The sequence below is a fragment of the Onychomys torridus genome, chromosome 7 (assembly GCF_903995425.1).
Source record: "Onychomys torridus chromosome 7, mOncTor1.1, whole genome shotgun sequence".
Classification (NCBI taxonomy): Eukaryota; Metazoa; Chordata; class Mammalia; order Rodentia; family Cricetidae; genus Onychomys; species Onychomys torridus.
The window spans coordinates 60,147,943-60,165,604 of record NC_050449.1 but is presented as its reverse complement, the minus strand read 5'-3'; the positions used below and the strand labels follow the sequence as shown (position 1 = coordinate 60,165,604).

Here is a 17,662-nt window from a genome sequence, read left to right as displayed (position 1 = left end):
TCTTGAAAATAACAGAGATAGTAATGCATACTCCAGATATTAAAGAAGAAATGAGAATTCTCCACTAGTCTCTGGCACTTACTGGGGACTCAGTAAAGGTAGGTTTCTGCTCTTAACTGGTCCAGGTCCTTTTTCTGACTCCCTACCCATTAGGTGTGATTGCTGATGTAATCACTCTCAAAGGGGACAATTCTATCAACATTCCATCCGCAGATAAAGTCAGCTTTAATATCTGCTATTGCTAACTTGGTTCGGAGGCTCCACAGATGAAAATAAACATACTTGCTCTCCAGGGAGCCTGAATGTGAACAGAAAATAACAGTGCCATGTGACAAGCTGCAGGGACGGAATGGGGGTGGTGGGAGTGGGAGAGGAGTTGGGTAAGTGATGGATGGAGGACTGCCCTGAGAAGGCTGTGGGCTTCACAGGGAGGGAGGGGAGGAGGCAGGTGGACGAGGATGAGGTGGGGGAGGACACGGGAGTGAGGAAACACATTTTGTATAATGCGGGGTTATTTTTGGAACTGCTGGAACAATTAAAAAAAAAATAAAAGAGCTTAAGGAGAAGACAGAGGCCAGGTGACACTCACCGACAACCAGAGTTAGGACATTGCTCCTGCAGATGTGGAAGCCAGTGGAGAATTTTGAGCAGGAAGGTGATACAAAAAGGATGAATGGAAAGTCGTGGAGACGGTGACCCCCACGTGATCCCCAGTGGTAAAGTGAGGGTAGGCTAACTAGAACCCATAGGTACCTAGCCCACTCTATCCTGGGAAGTGGTACAGGGGACTGAGCACAGGGTCATGCAGTGCAGACTACCTGATACAGTCTCTTCTCCCATCACTCCTCTGGTAGTCAGTCACATAACAGTTAGGGAAGGCCTCCTGTGGACCGAGGGTCGGCTGTAGTCCAAGAATTAGGAATCAGGCAATACACAAGGACTAGCAAGGTCTGTGTTTTCAGAAGGGGGAGGATTACAAACAGACAAGCTAGGGCATCCAGATAAAGGCCTAGGAGAACGAGGCTCAGTGACGGAAGAGTTGTCAGTGGCTGCCCTCTCCCAGTTTAACAATACCTCCTAGTCTCCAGTGGTCTGGCTTCGGTTTTCCAAGAAGGCTTTGTTTCTAGTAAGATTACTACGGTAAATAATTAAACCAGTATGTTGTGTATTTCCAGGGAGCCTTGCCTCAGCAGGCATAGACAGTTAAACCTAGTTTTCCCCAGGACCCAATCAATCTTGATAATTGGTACTTGAGGGCCACAGATTCAAGACGTCACAAATCTAATGTTTTAGGAAGGTCTCAGACCTTTTCCTGACTATCATGTCCATGTAACTAGACCTTCCCCTTCTTTCACTTCCCCTCTTCCCAATGCATATGCACGCTCTTTTTAAAGATAGCACTGTACAATGTGCACACTCTAAGAACAGGCCCACCCCTTCCGGTGGGTTTTAAACTGAAACCCTCTTCACATGCACCTTTCAGGCAGCTGGGAAGTACATCCCGGCAGCTGCCAAGCATAGCAGAGCCTGTGTGGTGGTGGTGGTGGGGGCAGGGACTGGAGACTGGCACATCACCTTCAGGGGTGCTGGTATGTAAGCCTTTGGTGTTCTTTGGTGCCAAAGGGATGCCAGCCAAGAAGAAGAAGCGAACATTGTATTAAAAGCAGCTGCAGAAGCCAGTGGCTTGAAAAAGGCAGATTTCCCAGTGTGCCCTGTGGTCTTCCCGAATTTGACACATTAACTCACTGTGGTTTTGTTTTAGTTTTCTGTGATAACTTTCAAAGACAGAGGAAAAATCCAGTTTTAGGGTTATTAGTGAAAGCCCCTTTGGCCAGTTCCTTGGGATTGCCTGTTAGAATTTGTCCTCTGAGGGACAACTGTTATCAGGGGTGACTAAATTAGGGCTTCAACTCCAAGAGTTTTTTTTGTTTTTGTTTTTGTTTTTTTAGATTCTGACTGAGAGAACTATAACCTGTAACATTGTTTCTTTAGCACTTTACAGAGTACAAGGTACTGGTCACATTCCTTTGAAAATTATAAATTGAGAAATAAATGCTAATTCAGTTATCATTTTCTGAGATTCATGCTATCTTTTCCAGGCTGACTGCGCTCACGGATCTTGCAGACCCATCCTTTCCTTAATCATCCAGGGAAACTTAGGTATTGGCCACCATCCAGGTTCTACAGATTTTGTTAGAAATAAAGCAGGAAACCAGACAGACTTGTTTGCTACCCTTATAGACCTCCAAGGGGAAGACAGATATTAAACAAATAATTACATACAAGAAGCGTGTTTTTAAAAGGCACGGTAGGGGCAGTCAAGGGCATGACACCCTGGGAGGTAACCTGGGGCTGGGGCAGGGGCAGGAAAGGCCTCTGGTTGGAGGTAGGAAGTGATGTTTAAACTGAGGTCTAGGGGATTAGAATTAATTTCTCAGAGGTTGAGAAGAACATGGCATTAAATACTAGTATGAAAGACATCATGGGAAAGGCGCATGCGCCATACCAAACGAGGGGCTGTAGATGCTGAATGAGAGTGAGTGTCCAGAGAGACACAGAGAACGCTGCTTGAGCCAGACTTTTCAGATAAATAGGTGGAGGAGACTGAATAGGGGTCAGATACTGTTTATTCTTCCCTCTCTTCCCAAGGAAGCAGCCTTCACCTGCTCTTTAAAAAAAGAAGAACAAGCTTTATCTGTTAATTACTACAGGGCAGGAATTTGCACAGGTAAGTATTGTTTTTTCAGTGGGTAGGGGAGGACTTGAGAGCACTAGCTCAGGTTTACCATCAAGTAGCCAGCTGAGCTAACCTCTGAATACACATCAGGCAGCTCACAACTCATTGTCAAAGCCAGTCCAAGCCTTGTTTTTAACATCAGTATTATACAGCTTGGGGAATTGGCAAAGGAGCTTTGAGGAATTTGAAATACTACCATGGGCAGAAAGTACTCTAGGTGAATGGACACCACCGGCAGAAGGCTGCAGGGTGGCTTAAGGGGTCCTAGAAGCATGTACTTTGGGGAGGTGCCCTGAGCTAACTAATCACTATCAGGCCCAGCCGGTTAATCATTTCCCGACCTTTGTTTTTCCTGCCTGAAGGATTGCCACATCTGTCTTCCCTCTCCTTTGCTTGCCTTCTGCCACAAGGCTCCTTCACCAGGTAAAACAAAACAAAACAAAACAAAACAAACAACAACAAAAACAACCCCAACTTTAGAGGCTAGGTTTGTGAGAGCTGCAGACATTCTCAAGGCCCAGACAATGAGGTCACAGGCTTTCTCCCTCTAGAAATTTATCCTCTCCTCTCTACCTCTTTCTAAAGAGAGATCTGGAGCTGGGGTCCAATCCCCCCAAAGTAGATTATGCTCTCTGTTTCACTGGCAGTAAAAAGAGGTACCTTAGCAGCAGCGTAGGAGGGTGTTTTAAGGCTTAAACACGTTATGGTAGGCAAAATGCCTGGCTGGCAGACGGTGGTGGGAGTCCAACACACACTGTCTCCTTTTATATCACCTGGTAACCCGGACCTTGTACAGCAAACTAGATTGTTATTTCATTCAACTTGGAGAGGTATAGTTATGAAATAGGTACAAGATAACAGTGAGTCATAATGGCAGGGCTTACACCCAGGTACCCCGGCTGTCCTGCGGGCCCAGCCATGCAGCATCCAGGTGACGGGCTCAGGCCAGAGTTCAGAACTCAGAATGGTTCCGGACCGCACTTGCTACAGGGAGAACATGAAAAGTCAGGACTGTTCTGGAGACCCTGCAGCCGGCTGGGCCACCGAGGGCCACTCCCACAAAGTCCCCTAGCCTGTTTCTTCCTGTGTAAAATGAGGCTTCAATGCTAGTCCATATGACCGTTTCTCATTTTCCGCACACTTTGCAATGTGGCCACACATTCTCTTTCCAAGCCTCGCTACAGTAGTCAGATACACTGCAGTAGACGCAGCGGTCCAGACCGGTCTGCCCAGACTGAGTACCCATGCTTGCTGGGGTCCCAAGAAGCTGCCGCCGCTGCTCCGGACAGTCTGAGTTGAGAAAGTCACTTCACAACAGCGGGGTGGGACTCTACTCCAGCAGAACGTAAGAGCCGAGGCCCCGCCCCCTCCGCCCGCCGCCTAGCGCGGGGGCGGGGCCATGTCTGGGGGCGTAACCAGTAGGGTGGGCGGGGCCAGCTAGAGAAGGCGGAAGCTTACTGTCTCCGGGCGGCGGCAGAACCAGGAGTCCAGATTTCCACGTTCTCCGGAGCGGGGCGCCGGGAGACGGCGTGTGGCAAAACCCGGCGCCCGGAAGCCCTTGCTTTCTTTGACGCAAAGGCTCGGGACGAAGCAGCCGCCGTCTGCCCAGCGCCGGGCTAGGAGCGACCCCAGACGGAGCCTCCGAAGTCCCTCCGCCCCACAGCCTCGGCCGTCCCCGCCGCCGTCCTCGTGGCCATGGAGTGTCCGCACCTCAGCTCCAGCGTCTGCATCGCCCCGGACTCAGCCAAGTTCCCCAACGGCTCCCCGTCGTCCTGGTGCTGCAGCGGTGAGTGCGGCCCCGGGGCTGGCCGGCCGCGCACCCGAGGTCCCGGCTCTGGCCCGGGCCTTGCCGTCGAAGGGCCGCGGGCGGGTGGCGCGCGGCCCCGGGGGAGGCTGCGGGGAGCGGGCCGGTCGCGCGGGGCGAGAGGACGCGGGGCGGCGGGCGCGGCGGCGGCTCCTTTGTTTCGTGCGGCCCGACGGCCGGGCCGGCTGAGGAGAGGCCCACGGGGGCCTGAGGCGAGCGCGCAGCGCTGGGATGACGCGGCGGCCCGCACCCCATGGCTCCGCGAACAGAAGGGCTGGCCCCGCGTGTGGCGGGTCCGAGCTCGCTGTCCCCCGTGGGCCGGGCAGGAAAAGCGCCGCTCTGCGGTCGCAGCTTTGTCTGGACTGCCGGGCGCGCGGGCCCCTTCGGGCTGCGCTTCCTCCCGCTTCCCACAGGCTCCTGCGCCCCCCACCCCCACCCCCCGTGGTCCCCGAGCCGACTGCGCTGGGGGCGGTTGATCTCGGAGTCTTGCCTCAGCCTGGGAGGGTGAAGTTTGAACACAGGCAGCGGGCTCCGAAAGCTCGGGAGAAGGCAGCCCACAGCTGCTTTGGAGAGGCGGCTCGAGTTTTTTTTTTTGTTTGTTTTGTTTTTTGTTTTTGTTTTTGCCTTTCCGAGACAGTCTTTCGGTTTGGTTCAGGATTGCTTTGGGAACAAGCACACGAGTGCGTGTGTGTAAGACCCTTCTTAGATTTATGTTATGCTTTTGGTTTGCTTAAGCGTTAACTCCTTCTGCCCCCTCGGAAGCCCGGTGCCCTCTCATTGTCTGCCGGGACTTAAGGTCGGACGGCCACCCCGCTTTGATTACTTCCTGGTAGGGCCCTGGTGCCGACGCTGGTCTTTGTTTATGAGCTTTAAGATCACTGGCAGCTTGGGCTATAGTGTAAAATGTGAATAGTGTTCAAGAAATCAAGTTCATTTGCAATGCTGGAAGACGGTGGTACGGTCCAGCAGAGTGGTTTCTTCTCCTGGGCTGGCTGGAGCTGGGAAGGTAGTTTAGAGAGTGTTTTAATACTTTTGACAGGTTACTTCTTCAAAGGTGATTATGTTCTGGAAGCAAAACATACGGAATGGCACAAAGAAAGCCGTCTGTCCTCCAGGATAAGGAATAGAAGTAACTCCAGCTTTCCGGAGCTCCAAGACTTGGTGCCTTGCTTACCTTTGTAAAGGCAGGTGTCTTTTTCTGCATGAAGACTTTAAAAATTAACCAGTGAATTGGTTTCACAGAGCAGTATTGCAATTCTTTTGGTTTGCGAGACTGGGTCTCTGTTGTTGCCCAGGATGACCTAGAATTCGTAATTTTTCTGCCACAGCCCTTGGAGTGCTGGGATTATAAGCATGTGCTGCCATGCTTGGCTAGTATTGCAGTTCTTTGTGGGAATGCAGGGACTTGTATAAATGGGCCCTTACCTGTAAATACGTCTTTAACAGTGAGTCTTGAGCTTGGAACATCACAAAGGTGTATCACACATGGACTGGTGGTCTGTTAGCTAATTAGCTATGGCTGTGGGGTTATAACAGAATTTTTCTCACGAGAGATTTCGCACACACGCGCACACACACAGGACCACGACCACGACCACAAGGAATGGGGCACTTCCTCTTGTTCATCTGTGGTCAGTACCAGGGATTCAGAGGTGGATGCATCAGCACAACCTCTTTCTTTCTTTCTCTTTTTTCTGTGTAAAATCACATCAAACTTAGAAATGGCCGTATTGTGCACATGCATCTAAAAAAAGACAAGAATTATGCAAGTTGCAGATATCCTGTTGTGAGTCAGTCTTGCCTCGTCAGTCAGGGAGTCCACTTGACTGGGGAAAAGAGAGGCAGCAAACGAAGCTTCTCCCGAGGAATTCAGCGCATTAAAATAGAGCATAACTGAGAGGTTTGTGCTGACAACAGGAACGAATTAGTAATGGAAGGGTGATTTCAGTCCCCGGCAGAGGGTGGCATCGTTACAGCAGCAAATGGTTGCCTCTGACCCTGCTTAGGAAGGGTGGGTCTAATCACCTGCATTTGGAGGACCAATAAAGCTAGTTTCACAACTCTGTGGGTGTTTTCTTCTGTCCAACCCCATTTCATGTGAGCCTCCCATTTTAACCTTTTGGCATCCCTTCATTGGTATAGTCGAGTGTTACTGTATTAAGTTTGATCTTGTTCTTGCCTGCCTGTAGTTTCAGTAATTAAATGATTGGTAAATCTGCAATCCTTTAACTAACTCTTCATCTTGGAGTGTTATGTATTCTGAATTATTTTTTTTCTTCAACACTCCAGAATTTGTGTTTTTGGTAGGAGATTAGAAGGATAGCCAGTGTGTTGAAGTAATGCTCGGACTGGTACTGAGTCTGATTATACTGTTTCTGAGGAGGGAGAAAATCCCTGTTTTGGCACCTGGATAATAAAAGTAATGCCCCCGTCTTATTTTCATTGGGGGCTTGCAGTTATACCCCAATGATATAGCCAAGCAGATTGCAAAAGACCAAGGGCCCAGATTCTAGCGAGGAGTACCTGCTTGGACTAGCACTTCTGTTTCCTTATGTCATCTGGAAAAAGAGCAGTGCTTTGCATTTACTTCACAAGTCTCTGTTATGAGTGAGTGAGTGTGTGTGTGTATGAGAGAGAGAGAGAGAGAGAGAGAGAGAGAGAGAGAGGAGCCCACAGCCCATGTGCATGTGGAAAGTTTGAGAAACTGATGCTTTATGGTGTCTAATTTATGGTATCACTGACTTGAACATTTTTATAAATAAGGACTCTGAAAATGAAATGTCTAAAGCCCACTAAATTGAGCCCAAACAGATTGGCTTTATGATGATCGTTTTACAAGGAGATACAGAACTCGGCAAGATTAGGGGGTAAGAACTAACCTGAGCTTCTTAGCCATGGAAGGCACTGTGTTATGTACTTGTATGTTACAGTACTTCATACAACTTTTTGTTTGCAAAACCCTGTTATAGTCTCAACATGTTTTAGAACCCAGATTATTTGTGTGGCTTTTATCTATTAATATCACCATATTAGAAATTAAAAATTAAAACTGTAAATATTTATTTACTGATTTAATTAACAATAACAGACCTAATACTTTTTAAAAGAAATGACAGTTTATGCAAAAAAAATTTCAGAACAAAAATTGAATGGGAAGAGTAGTTTCTTTTTCTTTTTCTCTTTTTTTGTTTTTTCCGAGACAGGGGTTCTCTGGATAGCTTTGGAGCCTGTCCTGGATCTCATGCTGTAGACCAGGCTGGCCTGGAACTCACAGAGATCCACCTGCTTCTGCCTCTGGGAGTGCTGAGATTAAAGGCGTGCACCACCACTGCCTGGCCAAGAGTAGTTTCTTACGTTTTTTTATATTTTGTAATTTTATCTTACTGGAAGACAGCTGGGCTCTCACATCTGCTTCTGCATGCAGTCTCTTAAGATATCACACTTCCCGTACTATCTAGAAAACTTCACTTTGTGCTCTTGAGAGATCGAAAGGAAACATTCAGAGTAATAGAGTAATATCTCTTCCTTCCTTTTTATCTATCTATCTATCTATCTTAATGTCATCCATGAAAATACTTTTGACCTTTTCAATCCATTGAAAAGGGATCCCAGAAGTCTTAAGGTTCAAGACACCTGCTCTTATCAAATTCAGAGAATTTCATGAGGCTGGCAAATAGGTGTCTATTTGTACAGACTTGGAGTTTAAAATACATGGAGTCTAGTGGTCCCTTACACTCAAAGAGGTTAGTCTAATCTAGTTGGAAAGTCAGGAAGCTCTTTGGTTAGGAGATAAATCCATGTAGTGGTTTAATTTAAATGTTGAAAATAGCAATCTCCTAATAAGGTAAAAACTGATTTATGCCTAATTGTGGCTAAGAACATTCTAGTTTTAAATTACAAAAGTTTAAATGAGAACTGGGCCAGTCTCTTAAGCCTTGTGTTATGTGCCCATACCAGATGTTATTTTCAGAAGCTAGAAGCTTGTGCATTCCTTATTTTTGTAGGTGGAAAGTTAACCAGTGACAAAAGACAGGGATAAAACATGAAGTACTTGCCAGGCGGTGGTGGTGGTCTCTATGAGGCCAGCCTGATCTACAGAGCAAGTTCCAGGATAGCCAGGACTACAAAGAGAAATCCTGTCTCAAAAAACCAAAACCAAAGGAACCAACCAAACCCAACAACAAAAACATGAAGTGCTTTAAAAAAGTAAAAGAAAAGAAAAGAAAAGAAAGGTACTTTAAACACAACTGTTTTAATCTAAGGAAAGTCAAGTACCTGGGTTTTAGGTTTTTAAAGTACTGTTGATTTGGAGCTGTTTTTGTAAAAGTCATGAGAATTCTCCCTGATTAATTCATCAAAGAGTTGAGGGAGCTCTAAATTTCCAGTACACCCCACCCTATATCACACTATTAAAAATAAGTGATTGGTTTTGAAAGACCCCAGAGCCCTGGGATATTTTCGTCTGTAAGAGGGCCCCCCAGAAACCAAGATTCCAAACCAGCAGATGCAACACGCAAGAGGAATGTATTCAGCACTGGCGCAAGTGGGCTCTCTGTCCTGGTGAGTCAGAGAGCCCGGAGCAGCAGTTACAAGCATTTTTAAAGGCAGAAATTACAAAATTAGCATAAGATACCAGGTGCCCCTGGTTTGGCCCAATTTAAAAATCATATATTTCAGCAATCATTTTGTTACGCGGGAAATTTTGTAACATTAATCGTAAACTGGTTGGCTCGGGGAGGTCTAGGGGGAGGTCTAGGGGGAGCGGTTACTCTGGAGGGGAGTTCGCATAGTTATAGGCTTGTGATTGGCTGACATTTGACCTAGTTTGCTGGACTCATCAGATGGTCCTTATCTTGGGTCCTCTTTGAGGAATTTTTTAAATAGGGACTTATTATTATTTTAATCTATAATTGCAGACCTTGTCCCAAGGCCGATGGCTGGGCTCTGAAACTTTTTACTTATTTCCAGGGAGAGGATGGGTCAGTGTCTAATGCAAGCAAGTTTACAGAAGCAAAGTCAGCAATTTGCAATTGTAAAATGTATCTCTAATTTTTTTCCCTCAGTTTGATCTGCAGTTTGTGTCTGGAGGGGTTATTGGAGATAAACCTTTCTGTTTTATTTTTTAAAGGTCCTTTTAGTAGGCTGAGGTGCTGACTGGTCCTTTGTCTGTGGTAATAAATTTGTAATGGATTGATCAGTTTGTGATAAAGGTATGAAGTCACCTTGATGGATTGATGGGTTATTTTGTATCCTGTTTCTCTCTGCCTACTTTAAAGAAGACTAGTTTGTCCCTTGAACCAAATTTTCTGAAAAGGATCAGTAATTTAGTTCATGAGATTGAATACATTCACTACTTTTAAGTAGCATTCTGTGTTGTGTATACTCAGTAAATGCTTGCTTGATGAAGTTTTCTCATGTAGATTATGAAATGATCTCTAGCTTCATGTTGAGAATAAATGTAGATAAAGCAAGTTTATTCCCCGGAATGCTTTCCATAGCCTTCTCTTCCCAGTATGTTAGCTAGTAAGCTTAGCTAGATTGTAACCAATTGGCAGTTTATGACTTTGTTAACGCAAGAATTTGTAGCCTTCTGACAATGGGGACATAAAGATGGGTAGATGGAAATGTTAGTTGTAATGAGTAGGGTCATTTAAATCAGTGGGTAGGTGATAGATATTCTTTATACTGATTTTGAAGATTAGTATTTGAACTTTGTGTTCTTGTGTGCTTTCTGAAGAATAAAACTATCTTTTAGTACTATTTGTACAGCCCAAGTTAAATGGAGTTGTCTTAGAAGTCATGTTGGCAGTGTTCTTCCCCCACTCCAACCCCAGAACCTTAAGCAGCCTGTTCCTACAACCTCTAAGTGATTGATGTAGATGAGAAAGCCCTGGACCTGACCATGTGCTCTGTATGTTTGACAAGGCTGAAGCTGAAGGGTATAGGCCAGGCCTGTTTCTGTTGTGATCAGAGGGTATCTAAGCACTATAATGAGTGTATAAAGAACATTCTGCATGGCCTATGCAGAGGGAAAGGATGGGCTGAGGGGGGAATTAGAACTTTTTGTTTTTCTGGAATTCATTTACCCTCAAGATAATTAAAATTCCTTACATTGATACCATTAAGATTTTATAACATTCTACTTTTTCCTCATTGAAATTTATTTATGTGCGTGTACTCGTGTGTGTGTGTGTGTGTGTGTGTGTGTGTGTGTGTGTGTGTGTTTGAAGCACTGGAGATTAGAAGATAACTTTCAAGAGTTGTTCCTCTCCTAAATGATGTAAGATCATCAGGCTTGGTAGCATGTGCCTTTACTGACTGAAAGGATTGCAGGCCTTCTCATTGGAATTTATGCAGTTTTCTGTTGTACTGGAATATGAAGATTTGTTTGTGCTCTTTCAAACTAGATTTAGAGACGCTAACAACTTTATAGTATTTGGAGCAAAAAAATGAGTAGTTAATAGCTAAGTGAGGAATTTAAATTCCTGTTTTAAAATTTGAGCCCTCTTCTATCAGAGAATCATTTACATGTGGATATTTCCTTAATATATTTTTTTTTATTTTTTGAGGTCTTCCTTCTTGTTAAAAAAAAAAAAACAGTCTTTGATTAAGCTGTAGTTTCAAAGTTCTATGAATGTTTTTGTTCAGCCTGGGTTTGAGAAGGGATTTAGTAGGCAGCTTTGCAGCAGAGAATATGTGCTGTACAGTCTGTCAGTGTTTGGTTTATTCATATCCTTTTCAGAGAGGAGAGCAAATGCTGGAGGTGTTTTCATAGCACTTTCCTGGACAGATGGCTGAGGAGGAAGTACTTTGATAGAGTCTCAGTGGGGGCTGGTACTGGGAGGGAATGCTTGTGATGAATCTTACTTTGATTGACAGTTGAGAATGCTGAGAATAGTATCAACCACGGTAACAGCTTGCTCATCTTACCTGGATTTGTCTTGTGCCAAGACCTCTCAAGATGCTCTGAGATTTTTATATAACAGTCTGTTTTGGGAATGTAGGTAAGAATAGATACCATTGGGACTCAAAAGGTATTGACCAAAAAACTGTTCATTGCAGTCGTCTCTTGAAATCTGTGGCAATTGTTGAAGGAACTTTGGCTTAGAAACTTGTAAATATAAACCATTTTTTAACTACTATGAGTCTGTAGATGTCATTATCTATAGTAATTCCAGATGTTTTCTCATCTATTAGTTTTACTGAGTAGGAGGAGAACTGAGAATAACATAAAGTAACTTCAAAGTAGCTTGCTAGCATTTAATCCTGACTGTTTTAATTAACTACCCATCCTTGTAGTTTTTCCTGATTTATAGATTGTGAAACTGAGACAAAGGTTAGGAGTTGCTTAAGATGCTCTGGGGTAGTAAAGATAGCTCAAAGCTTAAACTCAACCACTCGGACTTTTAACTTGCCTTGTGAGAGTGAGATCTTTATTTTGTCATTTAGAAACTTAATGCTTAGTAATTTAAGGGACTTAAAAGGCTTGGAAACATGCTTGGAAGGTTTTTGATATGAGAATGTTTTAAATTCCACATCTTAAAAATCACTTATTTTAAAATGTGGCTATTTGACTTCCACGATCCAGTTAATTGATTAAAGTGCTAGCACATAGGCACGAAGAATTGGCTGTGTAAATGGGAAGAAGATGGCCTCAAATATCAGTCCCACTATGCTCAGCTCTTTTTTTCTTTTTTTCCTTTTTTTTTTTTTTTGGTGGGCTGAAATTCACCTCACAGACATAACAGCCCCCTCAATATAGGTGCATAAAAAAATTATAGTAAGCTTCTGGATGTTTAAAAAAATGTGTTTCAGTTTGGACCCCTTCCTCTCCCTGGTTTCATTTTATTTCTAGTACAAGAGGTTTGGGGGGGTGGGGGAGGGGTTGTGCCCTGTAGAACAGGGAGAGATTTCTGAAGCTATGGAATTTTGCTTTTGCCTCAGGGAACTCAGAGGTTATCACAAATCTGATTATAGGCAAACTGTGGATTATACATTTAGTTATAGTTTGAGATTTTCCAGGTGTATTTCCTATAAAAGTTAATTACAGGTGGGGGATTTAGCTCAGTGGTAGAGTGCTTACTAGCAAGAGCAAGGCCCTGGGTTTGATCTCAGCTCCAAAAAAAAAAGTTAATTACAGTCTTTGGATTGCAGGTCTTAAGACAGATTTCCCCCATGTGAGATACACTGAGATCTCGATCTCTCCCCTCTTTCTCTCTGTCTCTCTGTATCTCTCTCTCTCTCTCTCTCTCTCTCTCTCTCTCTCTCTCTCTCTCTCGTGTGTGTGTGTGTGTGTGTGTGTGTGTGTGTGTGTGTGTGTGTGTGTGTGTGTTTACAGATGCGTAAAACCCAGGTAAACTCAGGAGAGCAGTTTCAGATTTTGAAAACTGTTGAAATTTAATGTGGACATTACGAAACTGAATTTGCTCTTGTGTTAGCTGGATACTTCACAATAAATTGTAGCTAACTTATTTTTATAAGGTTCATTGAGAAGGAAATTGGGTGTTTGTAAGATAAACGAGTGCATATCTTGTAAAAGGATAGTATAGCCAACTGGATTTTATCTACTTGAGGACTGAGTAGCTCCGTCAGTGATGTGGTTTCCATTCTTGAGTAGATACTGTATCTTGTTTTTTGTTTTTTGTTTTTTTTTGGTGCAGCTGGGTTGAAGATAGCCTTCCCAGTAGAAATCTGCTTCTCTGTTTATCTTTGACCTGCCCTCCAGACTGACTTGGGGATGTTTTTACTGTCTAATTCTGGAGAGGGGGCTGCTGATTTTTTTGACTTAATAGAGCTAGTTGTGAGATAGTACACTGGTGAGCTTCTCTAAGTCTTGGTTTTTCTGATTAACTTGAAGATTCCTTTATGACTTCTTTACTGAATTTTGAGATAATATCTCAGTCTGGCCTTGATCTGTGACTGTTCTGCCTCAGCCTCCCAAGCTGCTAGAATTATAGGTGTGAGCCATCATGCCTGGCTGGAATTTTAATACTTTGGTAAGTTTTGAAGAGCAAAGTAAATTTTCTAGGAAACAAATTTCTATGATGAACTGTTTCATGTAGTCATAGACATGTTACAAAAATGTTTTAATATAGTAGGTGTTTATAGAACTATATAGGAAGCTGGAGAAATGGCTCTGTGGTTGAGAGCATTGGCTGTTCTTCCAGGCGATCTGGATTTGATTCCAGCACCCCCATGGCAGCTCACAACTGTCTATTAACTCCTTCCAGGGGATGTGACCCCCTCTTTTGACCTCCCCAGGCACCAGTCATGCACATGGTGCACAGACATATAGACAGGCAAAACACCTATACACATGAAATGAAAATAGAACTAACAAAACTGTATTATGTGGAGACCATAGATCAACATTATTGTTGATAAAAGAATTTTAAATTTTACTTTCAGGTAGTAAAATTTCAATTTCGTTGAAATTTGATTTAATTGAAATTAAGTCTTCATGTGAGCTATTCTGGCTACTAACAGTGAGCTATATCAATATTTTTTTAAAAAGGAAATTGTAATATAACTAACAGATCATGCCTCACCTGATGTGTATACAGTAGCTATGCAAGTTCTATATTTGTTATGAGAAGTTAGAATGGCTTAAATTTAAGGGCTTAAATTCATGGTTTTCATTTATTGATTTTTAGTATTTTTGTTTGGTTGTTTTAGAGCCTCATTTAAAAATTGTTTTTCGGGTCTTAAAAGTATTTAATAGGTATATATATATATATATTTGGGAGATGGTCAGATTTGAAATTGTACCTATCATTATAAAATCCAACTTTTGGCTGGGCTGTGGTTAATCCCAACATGTTGGGGGGCTGGAGAGGTGGCTCAAAGGACCAACCTGTTCTCAGACCACACTACAGGAGCCAAACAGCCTGCAACTCCAGCTCCAGGGATCTGATGCCCTCTTCTGGACTCTGAGGACATCTGACTTCCCAAGGGCACAGACACATGCACATAATTAAAAACACGAATCTTTACATAAATTGGAATATTGTGAATTTCATTCAGGATCATTTAAATAAGTATATGCCCAGTTGGTATTTTTTCCTATTTCTTTCTTTTCTCTCTCTCTCTCTTTTTTTTTTTTTTTTGAGACAGGGTTTCTCTGTAGCTTTAGAGCCTGTCCTAGACTAGCTCTGTAGACAAGACTGGCCTCAAACTCACAGAGATCCACCTGCCTCTGCCTCCCGAGTGCTGGGATTACAGGTGTGAGCCACCACCACCCAGCTTTTCTATTTCTTTATAGATGGTCCCATTAGTTCTAAAAGAATAAAATTTCCCAGCCTAGCAGTCAATGTAAGTATGGGAAATTTTCCCACTTTGTGCTTTAGCAATAACCTTTATTACAAAACCAAAAGAAACTAGAAAGAAGTGTAAAATGCAAGTGTTAAACATGTTGTTCTCTGAAGAAAGTCTGATACTAAGAGGTCTGTAAATCTCGGGGGCTAGATAGATAGGTCAGAGGCTGAGGGCACTCGCTGTTCTTCCAGAGGACTAGGTTCTATTCCTAAAACCCATATGTGGCTAACAACCATCATACAGTTCCAAGGGATCCAATACTTTCTGGCCTCTGAGCACACCTCATGCATGTGGTGCACAGACATACATGCAGGCAAAACACCTACACACAAAAAGTAATATTTTTAAAGTGAGGTTTGTAAATACCATAATTATTTTGTATACTTTATAGGAGGGAGTGCTTCCTTAATATATAAGATTTTTTTCTTACAATCTGTGTATTTTCTGTTGTTTTGAAATAATAATTGTACAGTGCTTAACACTGACTTGATTAATTTCTTTTAAAGTGTTGTTACTATTTAACTGTATTTTCTTGCTTAGATTGTTGTTAGAGGCATAGAATTTTTACATCAGATCTTGCTATATTAAATCCATGGAAATACATATTTATGTTAGAAAATACATATTTTTCTTAAGTGATTCATGGCTTTTGTTTTCTTTCTCTCTATATAATCAGTTTCTAATGGGAAGTTATTTTTGAAACAGTATTAAACTCTTAGTAATTTTTATGTAGCTATTTGTGCCTGGTTTTCCAGACAACGAAGTGTCCCATCCAGACTCTGATTTAGTAATCTGCTGTGGTTTTAATGGTTTCAACCTCCACTCTCCCATTACTGGTTCCCACTTAGGTAGAGACATAGTGCAGGATTTAAGCTGAAGCCTAGCAGAGTAGACACAACCTTGTAGATGTTCTTTTCCAGAATAGGTCTGAACAGGTCTGAATTTATTATAGAAGGAATGATAACAGGTTTGTTTAACATGTTACAGTTTTGAGAATGTGGTTTCATACATAGTGTTTTGTTCTGCATGATGTTGAAAACTGATTTTAGGAGTCCTTTAAAAAAATAGAGTAAAATACTTGAGCCATTTGGCAATGGGCCTTCTGGATCAGTTTGTCTCGATATAGAAGTCAGCAGGAGCAGATGCCCTCTCTTTCCTAGCTCTGTAGGAATCTGGGTTTGTTAGCATATAGATGACAAATCTTGGCCAGTTTTGAAATTATATTTGCTATAGTAGAGAAGGACAAGTTAGCGCAAAAGTAATAGGAATTGAGTAGGTGGCTTGGTCCCAAATGGTAAACTGCTCTTTGAAATTTTGTGCTTTGTAATAGATTTAAGCTTCCCCCCCATCCCTTTCTTACAGTGCTTGGGATCTGACCCAGGCTCTTGTACACACTGGGCAAGCATTCTGCCCTCTTCTGACAATTGTTTAAATTAAAATATGATTTAGGCAAGTTCATAAATTGATAACTCTTATACCCTTTAAAACTTAATTCATTTTTCAGAAAAATAGTGCACATACATGTAGTTGTTGATTAATAAAACCGAAGGGCTTTGAATAGGAATGGCCTGCAGTCTCCAGCCGTCTTCTAGCTCTGCTTAGTGTGCATGTTCTCTCTGAGTTACCCAAGTCCTTGTGGGAACACACAGTTAATTATCAGTTTGAGGCTTTATTCCTGGCCCACTGTCTATACTAAACGAGGACGTTAATGTTGACCCTGCTGTTGCCTATCTTCACTTCTTAACATGATAACAAATTTTGGTTAATGTAGTGACTATTTTTTCTTTCTTTTTTAACACTTTATTTTTCTTTAGTTATTGTCTGTTTTAAAATTGTTTAACTTTAGACATTTTCTCTCAAATGTTCTTATAACTCGGCCAAAGGTGGTGGATGATTCTGTGTTCCTCTGTAGTAGGCTAGATAATCTCCCTTTTCCTGAGACCTACCCAGAACCCTGTCCTGTGCTCCCATTGGGGATAATTGGAGTCTAGGTTCACTGGGCAGCTTTGCTGTGGTCCCTTAGTTCTCTTATGTTATGTCTCCCATTGCCTAGATGCCACAGCTTTTTTTTTTTAATGGTTTATTCCATTTTTTTTTTTTTTTTGTGCAGTATATTACTTAGGTTCCTTGCCATGGAAGAGTAATTTTTGACCGTTTGCAAGTCTGGCATTTTCCTTCTATCTTTAAAGTGAAAGCTTTGTTGAATGTAGATTATTAGAGACGAATTCTCCCAGCTGAAAGGCATTGTTTCTTTAAGTTCACTGTGTTGCTGTTAGAAATCAGATACTTTTCTAGTTACCTCTTTTCCATATACATCCTTTTATTTTTTGCTTAGGTGTTCTGAAAGTTCAAAATGTTATATCTTCACATGCATACTTTTCTTTGATTTCTGATAAATGCTGAAGAGACTTTAAAAATTTTTGTTATTACTGTGTGTGCATGTGATATGTGGGAGGTGTCTCTGTGTGTGGAGGTCAGAGGACTCCTTTGTGGAGTCCGTTTCCTCTTCCACATTTATGTAGGTTTCAGGGGTGGAACTTAGGTTGCCAGGCTTGTGTAGCAAGTGCTTTCACCCTCTGAACCATCTTAAATCTCATACCCTTAAGGTAAAAGAGTGTGTGTGTTTGTGTGTGTGTGTGTGTGTGTGTGTGTGTGTGTGTGTGTGTGTGTGTGTGTTAAATGTGATCCATTTCTTTACTGAAACTTAGTCCTGTTCTTTTTTTCTTTCTGGAACCCTATTAACTGAATGTTAGGTGAACTAGATAGAGTTTCTATTTTTCTCTTGTCTTTTTTTTTTGAATATGGTT

General features: G+C 42.6%; 1 protein-coding gene across 1 annotated transcript in view; it reads left to right on the top strand.

Moving 5' to 3' along the window:
• Nucleotides 1-4,179: 4,179 nt before the first annotated feature.
• Nucleotides 4,180-17,662, top strand: part of Usp3 (ubiquitin specific peptidase 3) — a 74,765-nt gene continuing 61,282 nt past the window's right edge. Inside the window, exon 1 of the mRNA XM_036192971.1 lies at nucleotides 4,180-4,523. Coding sequence (XP_036048864.1) covers nucleotides 4,433-4,523 — 91 coding nt within the window. The 5' untranslated portion in view covers nucleotides 4,180-4,432. The remainder of the gene's footprint in view (nucleotides 4,524-17,662) is intronic.